Below are 20,790 nucleotides of genomic sequence, written 5' to 3'. Positions count from 1 at the left end.
ATATTCGCTCTGCAACTCATTAATACTTGGTAACATCACCGATGGAGTACCAAGGGTTTGTGGGGAAACTGGGCACTTGAAAGTGAGTATATATTCATGTCAATATTATCATCTTAAGTTGAGGTCTTAGCAATTTGAATGAAATCATAAGGAATATTTTTATTTATTCTACTCGAGAATTCTGTTCTTTGTATTATGTCATGTGTATTTCGCTATTTGGAAAATGACAATATTGCCTGCCCATAACTGACATATATAAATTGCAAAACAATTGAGTCAAAAGCTTTTTATTAAATTGCTTCAGCAGCATTAGTCACACAGTGGCATCTGAGATAACCGTGCCGAAGGAAAAACAGAAGTAGATTGCATGAAAGCCTCTCTGTATCTCCCCATCCATTTCAGTGGCATCACCCTTAATTGGTAGGGTGGAAGGTTCCTCTCTGGTGCCACTGCATATCCTGTATGCGCCTCACAGACTGGATCTGGGGGTGCTGGGCGCCAAAATCTGAGCTGTCCTTGTAGTCCCCTTTCTCAAACAGGTACTGGTATCCTCTGTAACCTGGGTATTGATAGCCAACCCACCTGTGATGAAAAAATACATTCAGTTATACCCAATTCCACAGGTTGAAAGGAACCATGATGGTTGTTCTGTGTTTGCTGGGACCAGTCCTGCCCCCACCTCTATTTTTGTAGTTGTCATACCACACAGTTATTTGCAAAAAAAAGAAATACTGACACCAGGCAGGGAGATATGTGGCAATCTTGTTAGCAGAGCACTTTAGATTTCCTACATTGAACTACGTCCTACGTTCTCTTTCATATGCACGTTAACACACATACAAGTGTACGCTGAAAGTCGATTGTGAGATTAAGCAGTGCCCCTAAACCACATACTCCAGTGTCCTGAATAGAATAGGATCAAATAACTCAAAGTCAAGCCACCAATACAGTGCAATAATAGTCTGCTTTCTACTAGACCAATCAGATCTGACTTCAGAGCAAAATACACTGTGTATACAGTATTACATCTGTCAGGCCAGTTATATTTACAAATTTCTTTTTGAATAATTTAACAGAGCACACAGCACAAAAAGTTTGTGCACACAGATGAAGAACGTTTTGCAAAGTGCACTTAACAACAATTTTAGAAGTAATTTTACCTTCCCATTGAATACATTTCTGTGATATTTAGTAATTTCCCAAATTTTTCTGCTATTTTGCTAATTTTTTGGTGCAACAAAATGTGCAAGGCACACAAAGACTGCTCATTCTGGCAAGAAGATCACATTTCTTTAGCTGACTTCTCTAGCTGACCAAGTCATGTATGGCTTTTCAGTGCTTCACAGCAAACATTGGAGAAATTAAAACCAGTAGGGACACATATTATTATCTCTGCTAAATTCCACAGAGAAATGGAACATTTTTGGAAGATGGGGACTGAAAACCGCATACATTTACCTAGGTGCATAGATCATTTTCAACCTTATTTTGAATTTCTGAACTGTATGAAGTTACATTACATGCAATACTTACGTTCCACTTTGCACTCTAGCAGAAGACACTTTTTCTTGATAACCATGAGCATGGAAACTAGGCACATCATCATCAATAATCTCAATTTTCTTCCCACTAAAATTTGGGTTTTCATAGAGGACAATCTTGTGCTCTTGGCTATCCTAAAAAAAAGAATGGGATGTTTTTCCGAAATCATAATTAGACCTTGACTGTTATTACTTGGTTAAAATAATATCTATGGAATCACATTTTGAATTCAAATACAAATTAACCAATAACTGTAAAACAAATATGAAGTGGAAAAATATTTGGTTTGAAGATGGAATATGCTTTGGAGGCTTTTGTAGTTGGAGACTTACAGAATGAAAATAACTTCAGTTTGAAACATAATTTTTTTCAGTTTTAACATGATAAAGTACCACTGTCAAGCCATTCCTTCAGATCTTACATTTTTATCCTATAGGTCTTGACCCTAAAATAAAACAGAGAAGAAACACTGCATGTTGCCATTCTTCTTTTTTTTCTTTGTTACATCTGAAAAATGCTCCACACCTTTAATTCTCATGTAAAATATTTCAGGAACAGAAATTCCTCTTGATAGTAAGTTTATGTCTTGTAAAAAGACAAAATGTACCTAAACTTGGCAATATGCAGCCGTGCTCAACATGAAATACACGGGCCTTGTTCAGAAAATGTTTCCCACTTATGCATTTCATGTAAAAAAAAGTATTTTGGCTTTGACTAATGGATCATTTTGTTTTTCATCATGCTTCCATCGGCGATCATCAAGTACTTCCATCAAGTTCTAAAGCATCCCATGGTATACTACAGAGCTAATCATTTATATGCTGCGTACCCTGTGCTGTTTCTCCTTTTTTCAGCTTTGAATGGCTGCCCCCCATGGCTACACAGCAGCTTGTTTATATAAACTATAGTAGAGCTTCTGAAGCAACCACACCAATGTTATTAGTGTAGCACAACATTACATTATATGTTCATTACTTGAAAACACTTTAATTTTTTGGTGTTACTTTTCCTTTAAGAGGAGCTTGGATAATTTCTTGGACAAGCATTTGTGATATAAAAATCTACAATATACTGTATATGTGCGCTGGGTTTCTTTTGGAAGGGTTGAACTTGATAGACTTTGGTCTTTTTTCAACCCGCCTTAACTATGTAACTGTAATGTAACTAAAACAGATAAAAATTGCACAAAAAACTAAGCTGGCCATAGATGCAAAGATCCGATCGTACGAATCTTCGTACGATCGGACTTTCCCATCTCCCGACCCGCCACTAACCATTCAGATCAAAGTCTTACCAGTCAGATTAGTAAAAGAACAGATCAGCAATGTTCTGCCCCTGACAGCAATCGTACGATATCTATGTCCAACCAAAGCTAGTGACAGTCTCCCACTGAAAATCGTACGATCGGCAATACACGCAGAGATATTATCGGCAGCCGACAGAAATTTTCTAACCTGTCCGATCGACCAAACGACCGATCTCTGCCGGACGAAAAATGTCGGGACTCTCCACACACGGTTCGAAAATCGTACGAATCCTCGATTCGTACGATCAGATCTTTGTGTCTATGGCCAGCTAAGCAAGGGCTTACCTACTGTGTCAGTTGCTATGTACCCTTTTGTTGGTTCTGTAAAGATTAAATTGCTATCATTATTATTATTATTATTATTATTACTGTGATTCTTATCTTTGCATTGTTTTAGCGTACATAGCCCTGTGAACATCGTACCATGTAGTATCTAACCACTTACAATTTTAATTGGTCTCATGGAAGAGATGCTGTCAGTCCTTCTGTTGTTGGTCCAGGAGTCCCAGCGTGGGTATTCTCCCTTCTCAAAGACAAACTGCTCCCCTTTGCAGTTCTGTTGATCGTATCCTACCCATCTGTAGAAAGGAGAAATGTTTGGTTCTCAGAAGACAAGCATATGTTTCTGCAGACCAATTTGGCATAAAATAGAAAAAAGCCAAGTACTAAAGATGGTCTAGCTATGTCATGACTGACACTTTAATATTAAAGTGAAAAGAGGGTTTGTGAATTGGGTGGGGAAATAAGGTCCTTTAGTTCAATATTTTACCAATTACATTTAAAGGTTAACTTGTCTCAATTTGTTAACATTGTACAGGTATGGGATCTGTTATCCAGAAACCCGTTATGCAGAAAGATCCGAATTACAGAAAGGCTGTCTCCCATAGACTCCATTATATCCAAATAATCAAAATGTGTAAAAATGATTTCCTTCTCCCTTGTAATAATAAAACAATACCTTGTACTTGGTCAAAACTAAGACATAATTAATCCTTATTGGATGTCTACATGATTTTCTAGTAGACTTAAGGTATGAAGATCCAAATTGCAGAAAGATCCGGAAAGCCCTAGGTCCCTAGCAAACCTGTACTAAGTTATCCGATAACTCCCCTAGAACTTTTCAGCTTATCAGTAAAAATTTTATGATATTCCCATATAACTTAACACCCATAAAGGCCAGATGTTGCATGGCTACATTATAATAACTTCAGCTGGATGCTACATAATTATATGGGAATAATTACAGTCGGCGATAAGCACCTGGAATGATTAGAAGTAGATTCTGCATAATGAAGAGTTTATTATTACACAAAGTACTATTGCCTATAAAAATCCCCAGACTGATTTAAAAAACCATCACCCAGTAAATACCTACAGAGATAATTGTTCAGTGTAAACCAAAGCTGCAGGCAATTAAAACCCAAGCTAGTTAACCTTGGGGATTGGACAGTACTGACAAATGGCCTATAGCAGTGCATTTTCATAAGCACGTTAAAGGACTTGCATATTGTAGAATGCAAAAGCTACATTATAACAGTACAAGTTTTTAATGGAAATAGCTAATTATTTTGAGCTATAAAATAATCTTATACTGTAATCAACAGCGCCAGTAAAACTTAGCATTAGTGTACTTTATTGTGTGCCAATCATTGTACAACATATTTAATCATTACAGGTGTGCTAGCATGGTACTTAAGCATTTTGGTTTCAGCACAGGAAGACGGTCCTATAAAGCCAACACAATCATCTTTTCAAAGGAGAAGTGTCACATGGATTTCACATCCATTTTAGGTTTCTCTGCCCTTTTAAATGGCTTTAACAACTATACAAATGCATATAAATTGTGGCACATTTTCACTAAAATAGACTGGGGAGGGTTTAGTGTTCTCTGTTATGAGAGGCATCTAGTATAATGTTAGCATCAAAGTTAGCCGGGCGCTCTAAACCTCAAGATTATTTGGCAACTTCCTCTGTAACCACATTGCTGTTTCAAAGCATGGGAAAATAATCTACAGCAACAACAAGCAAGAGTTATAAATGATAATTGTGTAATGGGTGACTGCAACAGTGAGTTTATAGGGCCTTGCAGTGTGTAACTGTACATTGATATTAGGTATCTTGTGGGTCACGAAAACATCAATCCAGAAATATGATTTATTTTGTCACAACCTTGACAATAAACAGGAACAATCACAGACTGTTACGCTGACCTAAAATGTCCTACTGTTTAGATACAAACCTATAGTTTCTGTTATAGTTTGAGGCTTAATAAATAGGCCCCATAGTGTGCCAATTGTGCTTTATTGCTTGGTTCTTCCCATTACACAGATGGAAGGATGGCAGGATCTTCTATCCATATACAACACTGGCATACAACTGGTATTCAGTAAGGTGTTGCTAAGGCACTGCAGTTTTTCTGACTTGTTTTTTGCAAAAGAAAGAATTTTAAGAATGCATAATATAACTTCTTAAACGTGAATTGGAATGAAAAAAACGTTTTTCACAAGTATTCCAAAGTCACGTGTATCTGAAGGATAGTAAACATTTAAAGGTTATTACCGTATTTACTTGTCTTTTAAATTGTCTATGGAAGGACTGGGCCAGATTCTAGGGGGCAAGAATTATTAGACTGTTATTGTAGAAAAAAAACTGTATATTTCTGAACCATGCTACAATTAAGCTTCTCTTATGCATTAAAGGAAAACTATACCCCCAAAATGAACACTTAAGCAACAGATAGTTCATATCATATTAAGTGGCATATTAAAGAATCTTACCAAACTGGAACATATATAAAAGTAAATATTGCCCTTTTATATCTCTTGCCTTGAGACACCATTTCGTGATGGTCTGTGTGCTGCCTCAGAGATCACCTGACCAGAAATACTTCAACTCTAACTGTAACAGGAAGAAGTGAGGAAGCAAAAGGCAGAACTCTGTCTGTTAATTGGCTCATGTGACCTTACATGTGGTTTGTATGTGTGCACAGTGAATCCTACGATCCCAGGGGGCGGCCCTTGTTTTTTAAAATGGCAATTTTCTATTTATGATTACCCAATGGCACATACTACTAGAAAAGTATATTATTATGAAAATGGTTCATTTACATGAAGCAGGATTTTACATATGAGCTGTTTTATGCAATATCTTTTTATAGAGACCTACATTGTTTGGGGGGTATAGTTTTCCTTTAATTTGGCATCAAATGTAAATAAAATGTATTTTATAGTCTAGTGCTCCTTTACGGAATGTAAGGGATAATAGATGTGTAATAATAGAATATGTTTTTTACATTTTATCATGCTGCTTTATATTCATATACATACGGTCCAGAGTGCACAAGAATGGAGCCAACTTTCTCCATGCCAGTCTCCTTTAGGCTGGTACAGGCTCCATTAAGTTCATGGCTGCGGCCTTGGAAGTTTTCTTGCTCATAGATAACAAGCTGCAAATAAAAGGCAGATTTATTTTGCAGGGGTATTGTCAACTGGGGGAGGGGGTTCCTACATTCATAAAATAAGGCTGGCTTTTGGATCTTGTGGGTTATAATATGTGGAGAGCTGAAAGTTATTCAACCTAACCTTATACAAATTGGAGGGGTCAGAGGGACCCCCAACTTAGAGAAGTATTCTTTTTTCTGCATAAAGTAGAATTTGTAGTAGCCTATGGACATCATTGGCTAAGGACAGGAGGCATCAACCTTAGCAACCAGATTGGCTGTGCAGTAATGGGGGGTAATGTAATAAAAGTCTAGCAACCAATCAACAGGTAGCATTTACTGGTAACTTGTTGAAAGCAAACAATAGGTCGCTACGGGTTATTAGACCTGGTGCAAATTTGTGTTTCTTAATATATAAGATATATAAAGTTGCTTTATCTTGGTGCCAAGTGCTATGCATCAAAAGCAAAACAATACAAACGCTGAGCTAAAAATAAGTGAAACTAAATATAAATGTAAATATTTTATATATACATCCAAATAGATTTTACTCAGAAGCAGGATTTGCTCTTTAAAGCTGTGTGTGCAGAAACCCCAAAGACATGCATTATACATTAAGTACATTTAGATCAGTAATGGAGAGACATCCATGCAGGCCTGTATACAAATATATATTTGCTTAAAATAGGCCACAGATTTCATAGAGCAGGTAATATTCTGGTAAGCAGAACTGCTGCTGTTCCTTTTCTGGAATTCTATATAGACAAGGGGTGTGGAGAATAATATCAAATCCATGTATACAGTCTTAACACCTTAAATATTTGTTCTTCGTATCTACATCGATATCTGATCCTTTGCAAATAAATAACATACAAGCAGATATCGCTTATCTAGCTAAAAACAAGTATTAATCAACTGAATCTCTTAAAATTGCAAATAATCCAGTATTTCAAGAGATACTAGATCACATCCCCTGATAAAGCAGCCAAAATAGAGTGTCAATCAAGGTAAGAATTAATTACTATTATATAAACACCTAAATGTAACTAAAAACATAAAACTTCATCTTATAACCTGAATCCTAGCGGGGGATCTCCAATTTCCTAGGCAGATGACGTGGGCACCTATAATATGCCTATAATAGACAGTTTTGATCCCACAATTTATTTATCCAAAAGTCAATTGTGTATAGCCCCAAGCTCACTGCTATAATAAAGGCAGCAGATGTCTACCAAGGACCAACGCCATATCATGTTATATATCTTTATAAGGTGCAAAGTGAAATAAAAAGAAAATACACATGAATAATGTATTTAAATATATACAGGCTAATCTCCTAAGACTTTTCTGTGGCCCCTAAAATCCCACTGGGTACAAATGAACACACAAACACAAATACACACCACTAGCCTCACATGGGCCAAACTGCAATATATTCAATAAACCTGACTGTGAACCAACTGGCTTAACCACTCAACAGAAATAAGGCCATTAGTGAGGCCAGTTTTCTTCTTTGACCAATACACACACACAAATCAAATGGACATATTTCTTGATAAGGGGGCTGCACAAACTGCAGGGCTCACAAGAAGATGATTATCCCTGCTTCAAACTACATCAGACAGCTCTGAATTAGATTACTTCCCACGCATGGTACAATTGTTTTATCACTTATTACGTTTTAATCTGCACAGTCTCACTCACTCTCTATGAATTTGTGAAAGTTCTCCAAATGTTTTTATAGCATATACTATACATACTATAAAATAACTATCCAAACTATATATGTTTGGATGTAGAAGCCTTATGTATATATGTGTTTTAGTTTCGTTTTTAATGGGAAAGATGCTGGAACAAGTTGGGGTGCCTTACGTTACAAAATTTAATTTCAAGGAGTATTTGACCATAAACAGGCAAATTCTACGGGTAAATCTCCCCAGCCGCTTTTTATCAGATTTCATGGGACAGATTTTATTTGAGCCTCCATGCAACAGCACAAGATTATGTGCGAAGCTACAAAATCTGATCCCCATGGGCTAGAATGTAAAGTCGGATCAGATATAGTCAGATGGAGTATTTTCATAATGTGTTTACATCTGTTTTTATTTTGTCGGATAAGGACACAGCATGCAGCATTCACATCTGACAGTTGTGTCGTGTTGGATAGAAAATTTTACATGTAGTTTATGCATCAGGTTTTTGTATCATTCCCTTTATATTTTGACCCATGAGACACCATCTGACTTGCCCGGATGCGTTTTGTGGATCCGACACCATGCTACAAAACACTCGTGGAGTTTAGCCCTTACACCCCACCTATTTCATTGTTTGTACGTTTGCATAACTAGAGTTAACCGGGTTTCCAATCTATTATAATTGTCCCTGAAGGCTCCTCAACGTAGCTTACTTGACACATAAAAGCACTTCAATATGTAAGAATGATTCCTTTTCCATTTCCTCCACTTCATTAAGTTGCCCCTCTATCCTAGGCTAGATCAGTGAAGCAGTGGTCACTATAGTTAACATTCCACATGTCTGAGGGTCAGATTGTATTAAATGATGATGATGTTATACTCACTAAATGATTGTCTAATAATATGCTGATTACCACTACCTCTCATTTTCCTTTTGTCTTCATATTCCCCCCTCTCTTCCTCCCTCTTATCACTTTACAAATCTCAATAAAGTATTATTTAATAAATGTCCTATCAAGATGTCTATACAGTAGTTATGGGCGAATAATTTCGCCAGACACGAACTTGCTGCGAATTTCCGCAGTTTGAATTAATTCACAAAACTGTGGCAACAATTCCCAGCCAAAATATCTCCGCATCAAAAAAAAAATGCTGCACGTCAAAATTGGCGCGCACATAAAAATTGGCACACGTCTAAATTATTTGGACGCCCATTGACTTTAATGCATTTGGACCAAATAGACATGCGTATAACAATTGTCGCTTGCGTCAAAATTGACACGCGTCAAAATTATTTTGACAACCATTGACTTAAATGCGTTTTATTTTTTGGCGAAGCAAAATGGCCCAGATTCGCCCATCACTACTATAGAGATATCTACAGGCCTGCCTTGCTCATTTCTTACTTCTTAAATGGCTATGGGCATGGTAATATAAACCTTCCAATATCTCCCTATATAGTATGTATTGTGTGCACTTTTCATTTTTCTACAGAAACAGAAATCTGTATCTCATGTCTCATGTTGGGAATTGCTTAGGTACAGAATGATGGGAGCTGTAGTGAATGTTTCAGAGCCTATTTGACATCACATTGTATGATCTCCTACATGCTGTCTCTTCAGGTTTAGTGCTAACAGTACATTATTATGTTAATCACATCACAAAACAGACAGAAATGGGCTGCTGGGCGTACCTTGGCATTCTGTTGCTGTTTGGTGCCTGAAGTTTGATGATCAGATGCCATTGTTATGTTGATGTTCTGTTCCTAGAGACATTAGATTGTTTGTTGTAAATATACTGGAGAGGCAATTCCATGAAATATATATGGCTGTTGCTGAGGGGTTAGATTTGTCTAATCCCTCAGCAACAGCCATATATGTGCAGTGCTAAAAGGCTGATAAAGATATAATGAAAATGTATTCGCAGGATTATTTTCCAAACTCTCAATCGTTTCCCTCTCACTCTATGCAAAGGGTTGCAACAGCTCTTGCTGCACACATTATTGAAGTTCAGGACAAATGTACAGATGGATCAGCATTGTGCTATATTCACCCCTGTCCTATGTGCCTGGGCCACAGTATTGAAGCTTGAACACAGCAGTGCAGACATGCACAATGAATTCACCATCTAAGAATTTGTTCGTTTTTGCATTGCATAATAACATGGCTCAAGACAAGCAGAGCATTCATTATTGTATTTCAAATAACTGATAGCAAAGTACAGGTATGGGACCTATTATACAGAATGCTCGGGACCTGGGGTTTTCCAGATAATGGATATTTCTGTAATTTGGATCTTCATACCTTAAGTCTACTAGAAAATTATGTAAACATTATATAAACCCTATAGGATGATTTTGCTTCCAATAAGGATTAATTATATCTTAGTTTGGATCAAGTACAAGCTACTGTTTTATTATTACAAAAGAAATAATTTAAAAAAAATTGGAATATTTGATTATAATGGAGTCTATGGGAGACGGTCTTTCAGTAATTCAGAGCTCTCTGGATAATGGGTTTCTGGATAATGGATCCCATACCTGTATAAAATAAACTGTATGTTTATAAAATAGACTGTAACACAGATGCTATATTATACATGTGCTGTGTAGAAGGTATGTACAAATCGGTCTGGCAAGGATTAAAGGGGTGGTTCACCTTTAAGTTAAATTTTAGTATGTTATAGAATGGCCAATACTTAGCAACTTTTGAATTGGTCTTCATTTTTTCTCTTTTTATAGTTTTCAAACTATTTGCCGCCTTCTTCTGACGCTTTTCAGCTTTCAAATGGGGGTCACTGACCCCATCTAAAAAACAAATGCTCTGGCTGCACATTTATTGTTATTGCTACTTTTTATTACTCCGCTTTCTATTCAGGCCAATCCAATTCATATTCCAGTCTCGTATTCAAATCAATGTATGGTTGCCAGGGTCATTTGGACCCTAGCAACCAGATTGCTGAAATTGCAAACTGGAGAGCTGTTGAATAAAAAGCTAAATAACTCAAAAACCACAAATAATAAAAAATGAAAACCGATTTCAAATGGTTTCAGAATATCCCTCTCTCTCAAAAGTTTATTTAAAGGTGAACAACCCCTTTAAGAGATTTAATCTGTTCTAAGTTGAATATAGACATCGTTCTGATTCCAATTTACGGCCTTTTAAATATCAGTTCACAGTCTTTTTCCTTGGAAAGACATTGTCAATTTAATTCTAATCTGATCTCTAATTTAATCCTCCATTTTACGGTTGCTACAAAAAAAAGCTTTATTCCTGTTCTGGATTTTGGAGGTTACCCCCTCCTTAAAGGACATTTTATCACATCTAAAACAATTATGCTGGAAAAAGTGACTTTTTATTACTTACAGATAAACCCCACTTGAATCTCAGGTTTATAGTTTACTGGTCTCTCTTTTTCTTGATTAAATTGATGCTAGGCACAAATCTAAAGTTTTAGAATTACTGCAGTTCTAGCTCCTTTATCTTACTGGTTGCTACATTGCTTCACTGGTATTTCTTGGTACTTGATGTTCCTATATATGCATACAAGTCTCCGGACGTGGTTTTGTATTGCCACCGTGCGAGTTTTGCTTCTATATATCTGCGAGCATTCGGGATAACAGGTCCCATACCTGTAAAATTGACCTATTGTATGTTGTACAATGTGGTAGAATATGTTGGCACTATATAAATGCTTGTTTATAATAATGATAATGATTTGACCTTAGATATCAGTCCAGAAGATGTCCATGCTCTCATACACTAATTTGACATCTCCCTAAGAAATGAGCCCTGCATTTTAGGAATGTCTGTGGATATATAGCATGGCTATAATATATGCTGTTAAATGTTGTTGTTGTGGATGTGTTTGTCTTGCCATGTAATATTGATCACAATGTTACTGGTCTAGAAATTTCAAAATCCATTTGTTGGGCAAAAATGTTGAATCGGGCTGAAAAGTGCAATAGAAACTGCCATGGGAAGATATGTTCTCTTTTTTTCCATTTAGCAAAACTGTTTAATCTGATTAAGCCAGCATTAATATGAATATCACAAGACTGCTTCCTGGTAAAATTCTATTTCTTAATTTCAGTACCAAATGTAATTATCTATGCTATTTACATCTCGTCAGTCATGCGGCCTCTACACCCAAGCCAAAAGCAGCATCTTGTGGTTTTTATTTAATGATGGAGCTCTCAGGAAGAATTTGTGCTTTTGGGGTGACCGTGACATTGTACTGAGCCCATTGCCTGTAGGTGTTGATAGATACCATTTACTTGGAATTATATACAGTATATTGAATATATTTCATTATGCCCAGACTGAGTAAATTCATTATATCTATGTTTAAAAAGAAAATGCCATAAGGAAAACGAGTTAAATAGCTTAATCATACTCGTCTTGTGTTGTGAAATGTAAATCTTGTTTGTTTTTGGAAAACCCAATAAAAATGTTGGAAAACCTATATTTAATCAGTTATTAAATCAGAGCCCATATCTGTTCAATGAGAGGAAAGCAGTTGTAGGTGAAATGAATGCAGGTCATAAGTTTGCTATTATAAGGTTACAACTCCCAAATGATTGCCCCTTTTAGTGGACACAACAGGTTTCTTTGGATTTGTTAGTATGCATTTTGTAGCCATGAGTGATTATATCATCAGCCATGATATTTTATAATATTCACCAGCTTTCTAGGCCTATAATAAACAACTGAAGAACACAAAGGCGTTGCTGGCCTTAGCAGAAGTAAGACACACAGAGAAGTAGCCAACTCTTACCGTATCCCAGTACCTGCTTGTTCCAGTGAAAGGTTGAGACCTTCTGGTTCCATTTATACTGCATGGGTTAAGGCAGCGATGCCGGGATTATTTACAGAATTGTTCCAGCGTGATGCAAAGCGATCATACTGGATTACAGTTCTGATGAAAACCCAGCTCTGCTGATGCACGGCCCCCATTGTTATAAGAAGCATAGAGTCAGAGAATTATTTCATTAGCTTTCAAATTTACCCAGGGCGCCATTGTTTGGTCTAGCGGGTAGGAGATTTGAACTTTGCATGCATCAGCCCTCTGAATGCCAAGACCTGGAACATCTCATTGAATCAATAATTCCAGCAGCCAGCCTCGTTTCAGGCCTTTTAGAGCCAAAAACTGTATCTCTCCCAAAAACCTGAATCTATCAAAGGAACACAAGTGTAGAAGAAGACTTTACTATTGGGAGATGAGTCTGCATGTCCCTTTAATAGCTGCTGTATCTGGCTAAAAACCTGTTGTCAATACCTTTATCATATTAAAAAAAACACACAAGTTTGCTGACATAATCCAAAACAAAGGAAACACGTATATCTGGTTTTCTGAAAAGGAGAATAGTGCGAAATATTGTTCCTACTATGTCATAACACCTTGTGTGAAACAAATATGTTATTTGATGGCAGAAAAGAAACCATTCATGTGGCTCTGTTTGTTGTTTCAGTCCATACTTTGGCCACATGTGACGTGTAGTTCAATATCTTCACTGCACACTTGCCTACCACTTCTACTGGAAGCATGCGATGCTCTGGGTATTTGTGTTTTCATTGTATCAGTTTTCTTGGGAACGATAACTACAATCACAATGACCTAAGTGTGATCTGATTGCCTGCTGTGGTAAATCTTAATCCCTATTAATATGTAATACAGATGAGTAGTATTGATGTATTCGCTGTCGGGCTTTAGGAGCCATTACTTGTGTTTCATGAATGGAGCAAAAGCATCCCAGCAGGCTTTTCATAAATTCAAGTCTTTTTAGATAAAAGAACAGGCATGTCTAGAATAAACAGCACATTTAACACTTCAGTATTTAAATAGAAAGAGAGACTGGGCAATGCAGGAAAGTCAAACCTCCAAAGTGAAGGGAAATAAAAATAATCTAAAGCAAGCTGTAGAACTATACCATTTAGCTCCCAATCACGTCTGGGAGCTGTAGTAAATAAAGGCCTATCAGTATGGATATCCCACCGCAAGATACAGATTTGGTTTAAATTCCCCACATTGTGGGATGGAAAATAGTGTGGTGTCCTTTATCCAGTGAAGTCACAAGATTACGTGGATCAGCACATACTAGACTGGAAACCAGCCCTTGGCCAATGCACAGGAGAGAAAGGAGGCCACTAATTGTAAGAATGGGCATAGGAACACTGGAGGCATAACTTTAAACTTACTATTTTGCTGAGGGTTTAGTTGCAGATGTTAGAAGGCAAAAAGTAAAATACTCTGTATGTATATAAAGTACATGATGTTACTATGTTGCAACATTTCTTGTTAGGGATTGGCACATGACCTGACACTTAGGGGCAGATTTATCAAAGGGCGAAGTGAATTTTCGAAGTAAAAAACTTTGAATTTCGAAGTAATATGTGGGTACTTCGACCATCGAATATGCCAAAATTTGATTTGAATTGAAAAAACGTTGAATATTCGACCACTCGAAAATCGAAGTACTATCTCTTTAAAAAACTTCGACACTTCGCCACCTTAAACCTGCCGAATTGCTGTTTAGCCTATGGGGGACATCCTAGAACCTATCTGAGGCTTTTGGGCAAGTTTTGAGAAGTCGAAGGCTTTTTGTAAAATCCTTCGGATCGTTCGCCCGTTTTCGCTGGAAAAAGTACTTTGACCCTTAGGGGCAGATTTATCAAGGGTCGAATTTTGAAGTAATGGGAGTTTTTTTGAACTCCCATAACTTCAAAAATCGAATAAAAAAAGACCAATCTAAATTTATTTTAAAAAATCAAAGTTTTTAACTTCGGATGAATAGGCTGTTTTCAATTAGTTCGAATTGAAGTTTTAGCGCATTCGATCAAATTCAAATCAAATGATTTGCCCCAAAAAACTTAGTCCATCAAATGACTCCACATGGGTTCTAGGAGGATCCCCCATAGGCTACAACAGCAAATCAGCAGGTTTTAGCTGGCGAATGGTTGGTCGAAGTTTTAAAGAGACAGTACATGATACATTTAGATATTTGAATAGTCAATTTTTTTTCAAATTCGGATCGAATTTTGGCCTATTCGATAGTCGAAGTACACAAAAATAGCTCAAAATTTGAATTTTTTTACTTCGAATTTTCACTTTTGACCCTTGATAAATCTGTTTCTTAGCTAGTGTCTGTATCTACGCTGTGTATCTTTTGCCCAGTATTTATTATGGGAGCGGGGTCCAGGACATTACCTGTGTCCTCATTACCATAGCAGCTGACTGGATATGTCCGAGGCACAAGCTAAGGCACTCATCCCCAACCAGTGGCTCATGTTGCTCACAACCCATTGGCTGTTGCTGCCAGGAATTTTTGGCTTGAAGTCAAGCTTTTGTTGCCTAGAAATCATGTGCACTGCCAAACTGTCTTCTATTGGTTGCCAGTCCACATAGGGCTATCAGTAGCAAATCACAGCCCATATTTGGCACTCCCACTACCTTTTAATTGTTTCAAGACTTAATGTGCCTCTCACAATGCACTTTTAATTCCCATTAGTATAGCACCATGGAAAATATTGAACCTTTTATAAATAAAAGATATGAGTAATCACTCTGTGCTCATAAAGATATTCAACTCTTTCATGTCTGAACCACAAATGTATTATTTAAAAAACGAATGTATTTTTTTCTATTATTATCATTCAAAAAATGTGATTTGCTGGTAGTTAATATTTTCTAGCTAGCTTAGTGTCATTGCTCAGGCCAGAGGCCACCGATCTGATAGTTAGAAATAAGGACTGCTTGAATGTTTCAGTTACCACGTTAGGTTCGCTTGGTTAAACCGACAGTTGGAAATGGGCAGAAAGCTGAAGCTGCCGTTTCCTGCCCCTGTGTAAATGGCTGGGGGAAAAGGCAACGCGTGACTATTTCGGTTTGTTATTTCACCACCTTTGTGGTAAGAAAGATAGGAGGAGTTGGCCCTGAACACACATCCTGTTGTGCATTCATTGTCACAAGGAAATTCTGAGAGAGTGAAAGATCGACGCAAAAGTGAAATTGCAAGGAAGCTGCATTTCATCTTCATTATTTCTTTTTTCATCTCCAATACCTCATTGTGTGCGGCTTGTTGTGATTGAGGCACGTTGTTTCAATACATTGTAGTTACAAAAAAAATACCATTCTGCCTCAAATGGGTGAGCTCAGTGAAAATGCAAAAGCAGAATTTGTTTCTGCCGGGCTGGTTCTCACTCACATAGCTGAAGTCAGTTGTCTTCCAGGTCTATCAACAGGTATTGGCTACATTGTTTCAAAAGTCCAAACCAGCTAGGCAGATAATAGGAAGGGACAGATGTACTTATCCTAGAAATTCTTTCAGAGGTACATGGTTAGCACTTGTATTCACATTATAAACTTGCACTAATCATTTGCCAAAGTTAAAGGTTTTAAACTTTTAAGAGACCCGTCACCCAAAAAAAGTAATCCAAATCCTATTTTATCATGTTAGTCCAGCAAAATTAACTTTAATTACACTGTTTAAATGATTGAAATCTTGTTTCCATCAGTCTGGGAATTCATAATGATAACAGGAGCCATTTTGTAGACACTGTTATTAAGACAAGCCTTTTATCATCTCAGAATCTTGTTTGTGCACCAGAATGGGGGACCTGATGTCCATCCCCATGTACTGGCTACACAATTAAATGGTTAAGAGAACTCGGGGAATGTGTGGAGAGCAGTGAGATCTAGGAAGTGCTAAATGGAAAGTGAAAGTAATTGTCTGCCTAAGGCATAGAGGAGGGGCAGGCAATATTTGTTTGACAGCTGAGATTTTTAAATGAACGCTTTAATAAAAAAAAAAATTTGGATTTCATGTTTAATTTGAAAGCTTTTTTTTTCTGGGTGACAGGTCCACTTTAAAAATATTCTAGAAATGAAAAACCATAGGGCTCATTAACAATTCTTGGTGCATGGTGCAAGATGCAGGCTGCTGCAAAGAGCTGTGCCTCCAAAAATGCCCACAGGAGCTCCCCATCTTTTTCTCTGCTGCAAATGCTCTGGGCCACTGCAACTTACCTGAACTTAGAGGTCGACTGTCAACTCTAAATTGATTAGCAGTTCATTGTGATTTACATGGGATGGTGGCAGAGAAACCTGCATGTAAACAAGGTCATCACTGATAATATACCATTAGTGTCTATGACAGGTGCTAATATTTTAATGATTTCTTACCATCCCTAAGTTTAGCTTTTTAAGAGCAGCAGACATAGTGTGTATGTTGTCAGCGACACACAAAAGAGGTGATGTATGTCCTAATAAATGTTTTTTTCATTTTTATACATATTTTGGCTACTGACTTTATTTTGCTAGTAAGTCCCACTGCTTTACCAAATATCTTCTATTGTTGACAATACCCTTGGACTGGGGTTCTTTTGTAGCGTGTAGGGATGCACCTAATCCAGGATTCGGCCTTTTTCAGCAGGATTCAGATTCGGCCGAATCCTTCTGCCTGGCCAATCCGAATCCTAGTTTGCATATGCAAATTAGGGGTGGGGAGGGAAATCGCATGACTTTTCGTCACAAAACAAGGAAGTAAAAATGTTTTCCCCTTCCCACCCCTAATTTGCATATGAGACAGCATCTTATTGTAAAAATGTTTTTGTACTTGTGAGCCTACATTTATATTGAAAGCAGACACAACTTTTTTCCCTTCCCATTTTGACACACAGAAGAGGCCTAACCCAGGCATATATGATTATTATTATTATTATTACTATTAATATGTATTTTTAAAGCACCAACACATTGCACAGCGCTGTATTCAAATACTCAGAACTGTGTGGCCAGCGTGATGATGGAGGTCAAGTACAGCAAGAGTTGATGACTAAATGGTTCCCTGTTTTACATTTCAAATATCCCCCAGTCAAACTCCTCCACTGACAGAAGTTCCATATAATACAGAGTAAACATATCAGAGGATATTTACATTAACATTGGAGACAAACATCAATGGTGATGTTGCCCATAGCAACCAATCAGACCTTTTCTTTTGTTTCCTAACTTGCAGGCTACTGTTTAAATCTAATTGCTGATTGGTTACTATGGGCAACATCACCAGTGCTGTTTGTGTCCATTGTTAATTAATCCACCCCTTAGTTGTTGCTGTTACATTCAAATGTTGCATATATAGAATGTTAATCGCTAACATGAGTTCAGAATGCTCATTTTCTTTTGAATTCAGTGATGTGACATTGAAACAAATATTTCTGCCTCTAAAGCTGGCCATAGACGCAACGATCCGATCGTACGAACAGTGGATTCGTGATTCGGACCATGTGTGGAGAGTCCCGACATTTTTCATCCGGCGGAGATCGGTCGTTTGGTCGATCGGACAGGTTAGAAAATTTCTGTCGGCTGCCAATAATATCTCTGCGTGTATTGCCGATCGTACGATTTTCAGTGGGAGACTGTCGCTAGCTTTGTCTATCGTACGATTGTTGTCTTTTGTACTTTATTTGATCTAAATGGTAAGACTTTGATCTTTATGGTTAGTGGAGGGTCTGGAGATGGGAAAGTCCGATTGTACGTTGATTTGTACGATCGGATCTTTGCGTCTATGGCCAGTTTAAGAAAGTCAGTGTGTGGATAAAACTGTAATGGAACCTGGTAAATAAATGCAGATTTGCTCACAGCTTCAATTCTGAGCTCATAATACTGCTCTGGTGCCATCTTGTGGCAGATTCCCATTTCCCCTTCTATTTGACTGAGATTAGCAAGGCGGCAATTCAGCTGCAGCAAGACTAGAATTACATATATTGCCGCACTATCAACATGTGTTGCCCAGCAGTGTCAGACTGGACCACCAGGATACCAGGAAAACTCCCGGTGGGCCCAGGTGTCAGGGGGCCCTTGTGCTGCTAAAGATTTGGCCAATTTCATGGCCATTCCCTATTTCTTTGAGAACAAAGAGGCTAAATAGATGGAATAATAGATTAAAGAATAGAGACTATAAGAATAGAGGTTGAATGAGTAGAATAATAATAATAGTACTGAGAGTCGGCCCCTGGTCTATGGTTCTTTGGTGGGCCCCTGGTCTATGGTTCTTTGGTGGGCCCCTGGTCTAAGGTTTTTGGGTGGGCCCCTGGTGTCCCAGTCCGACACTGTTGCCCAGTGGCTGCTGGAAGATGAGAACCTTTATTCTTATACTGCATCATTATTATTCACAGTTATTCAGGCATATTGTATCCATGGGAGAAACCAATAAAGCAGAGTCCAGTAATTAAACACAGACCCCAATTTAGCAGTGTTGTTAAAGCCACAGAATGATGCTGACTACGATAGATATAGATAGATAGATACTTGGTGTGTCAGTAACCAGCGTTTGGGGCCACGTTATGCCATAAAAGTTGGGAGCCAATGGAACAAGTGAGAGAGGTGAAAAGCCAGGGCACTATGGAGCCTGCCAAAATGGTCCTAGTTGGGCCCCAAATTTGATAAGACCAATTTTGTTTAGACTCAATATTGATGGATTTTGAATCAAAATGCTAGCCATCGAGCTGAGCTATATTGACATGTCAGAGGATTTTGTAATATGAAACATGAAATTGTTTTGTAGCAAAACACTTGAATGATTGACAGTAAGGACTAGGGATATACGTAAGTGATGGGCTTGGCATGGGCCAACAAAAGCTGCTGACAGACTTCCCTGATCAACTTTCGGCCAGATGTCGATCGAGCAGGGTTAAAAATACCTTTGGATCACAGCCACATCTGTGTGTTGATGCGGTCCTGCGATCTGACCGCTTGTAGCCAATTGGTTGGATCACCGATATCGCCCACTTCAATGTGTGTATATTGGGGAGAGGCCATCTCAATTGGCAAAATCGCCAAAGGAGCGGATCTCTACATGTATGGCCACCTTTAGCTGTTCCACAATCTGTGAGATTCTACAAAATCTTCTGTTCTGTAACATAAAATCTGATCATATAAAGTCTGATGGTTTCTAGTTTTCCTAAATCTACATCTAACAGTCAATACATTACAATGAGAAGCTAAACCCTACCCAGCTTTATCTTGTTGGATGAAAGTGCAGCATGCAGTGTTCCCTTCCAACAGTCGTGCAGTGTCAGAGTTTTCCTTAGGACATTTTACTTTACTTTACCCTAGCTCATCTTAAACAGGGTCCTTGTAAGTCTCAAGTAGAAAGACTTATGTATTCTTTAAATTGCACTGTGTAGAAATCCATTGAACCAAAAAATCTATAACCAAGAATGTCATGTTTTCTATTGCACACAATACTGCTCTGAAATACTTATTATGGCCCACACTCATTCTCGTTTATTCAACTGTCTCCCATCTTCAGATGTCAAGCAGGTTATACGTTTTTTTGATGCTTGACAAAGTGGCACAACCCCGAAACTTTGCACAACTGCAAATAAACACGCAAGGGTTCGTCCCTGCTTGCATTAGTCTTTGAGTGCCAGTGAATCCTTTGGAACTATATGTTTTTTTAGGCCAGAATGGCGTAACAAACGTATGCACTTACTCTGCTCTCTCAGAAGGTGCCAGTAAATGCTAATCAAGCTCTGATGGGATCAAACCCCTTAAATGTACAGCAATGACACCCCTCATATTAATAAATGTTCCAGATGGACATTAATTGACTTTCATTTTAAACAATTACTTATTACTCATTCTTAAAATGCATTCACAAATTCATATAACTTATAACTAAGTTGTCCACACATATACGCATGCACTTGAGTTCACAATGTGAAAATAAAGTAAAATAATTGTCTGAGTGTGTGTGTATAAGCATCATTATTACCATATATATTTGGGGAGAAAAATCACATTTGAAC

General features: G+C 37.7%; 1 protein-coding gene across 1 annotated transcript; it reads right to left on the bottom strand.

The window, feature by feature from the left end:
• Nucleotides 1-271: 271 nt before the first annotated feature.
• On the bottom strand, nt 272-12,774 carry MGC84818 (crystallin, beta B2 like). The gene is given in 6 exon segments (NM_001093022.1): nt 272-582; nt 1,534-1,676; nt 3,294-3,426; nt 6,175-6,293; nt 9,675-9,746; nt 12,758-12,774. Coding segments are annotated over 6 exon segments (639 nt in total). The 5' UTR covers nt 12,761-12,774; the 3' UTR covers nt 272-413.
• Between the last annotated feature and the right edge of the window lie 8,016 nt (nt 12,775-20,790).

The sequence above is a fragment of the Xenopus laevis genome, chromosome 1S (assembly GCF_017654675.1).
Source record: "Xenopus laevis strain J_2021 chromosome 1S, Xenopus_laevis_v10.1, whole genome shotgun sequence".
NCBI classification, from domain to species: Eukaryota; Metazoa; Chordata; class Amphibia; order Anura; family Pipidae; genus Xenopus; species Xenopus laevis.
This window is presented reverse-complemented; position numbering and strand designations above follow the sequence as displayed.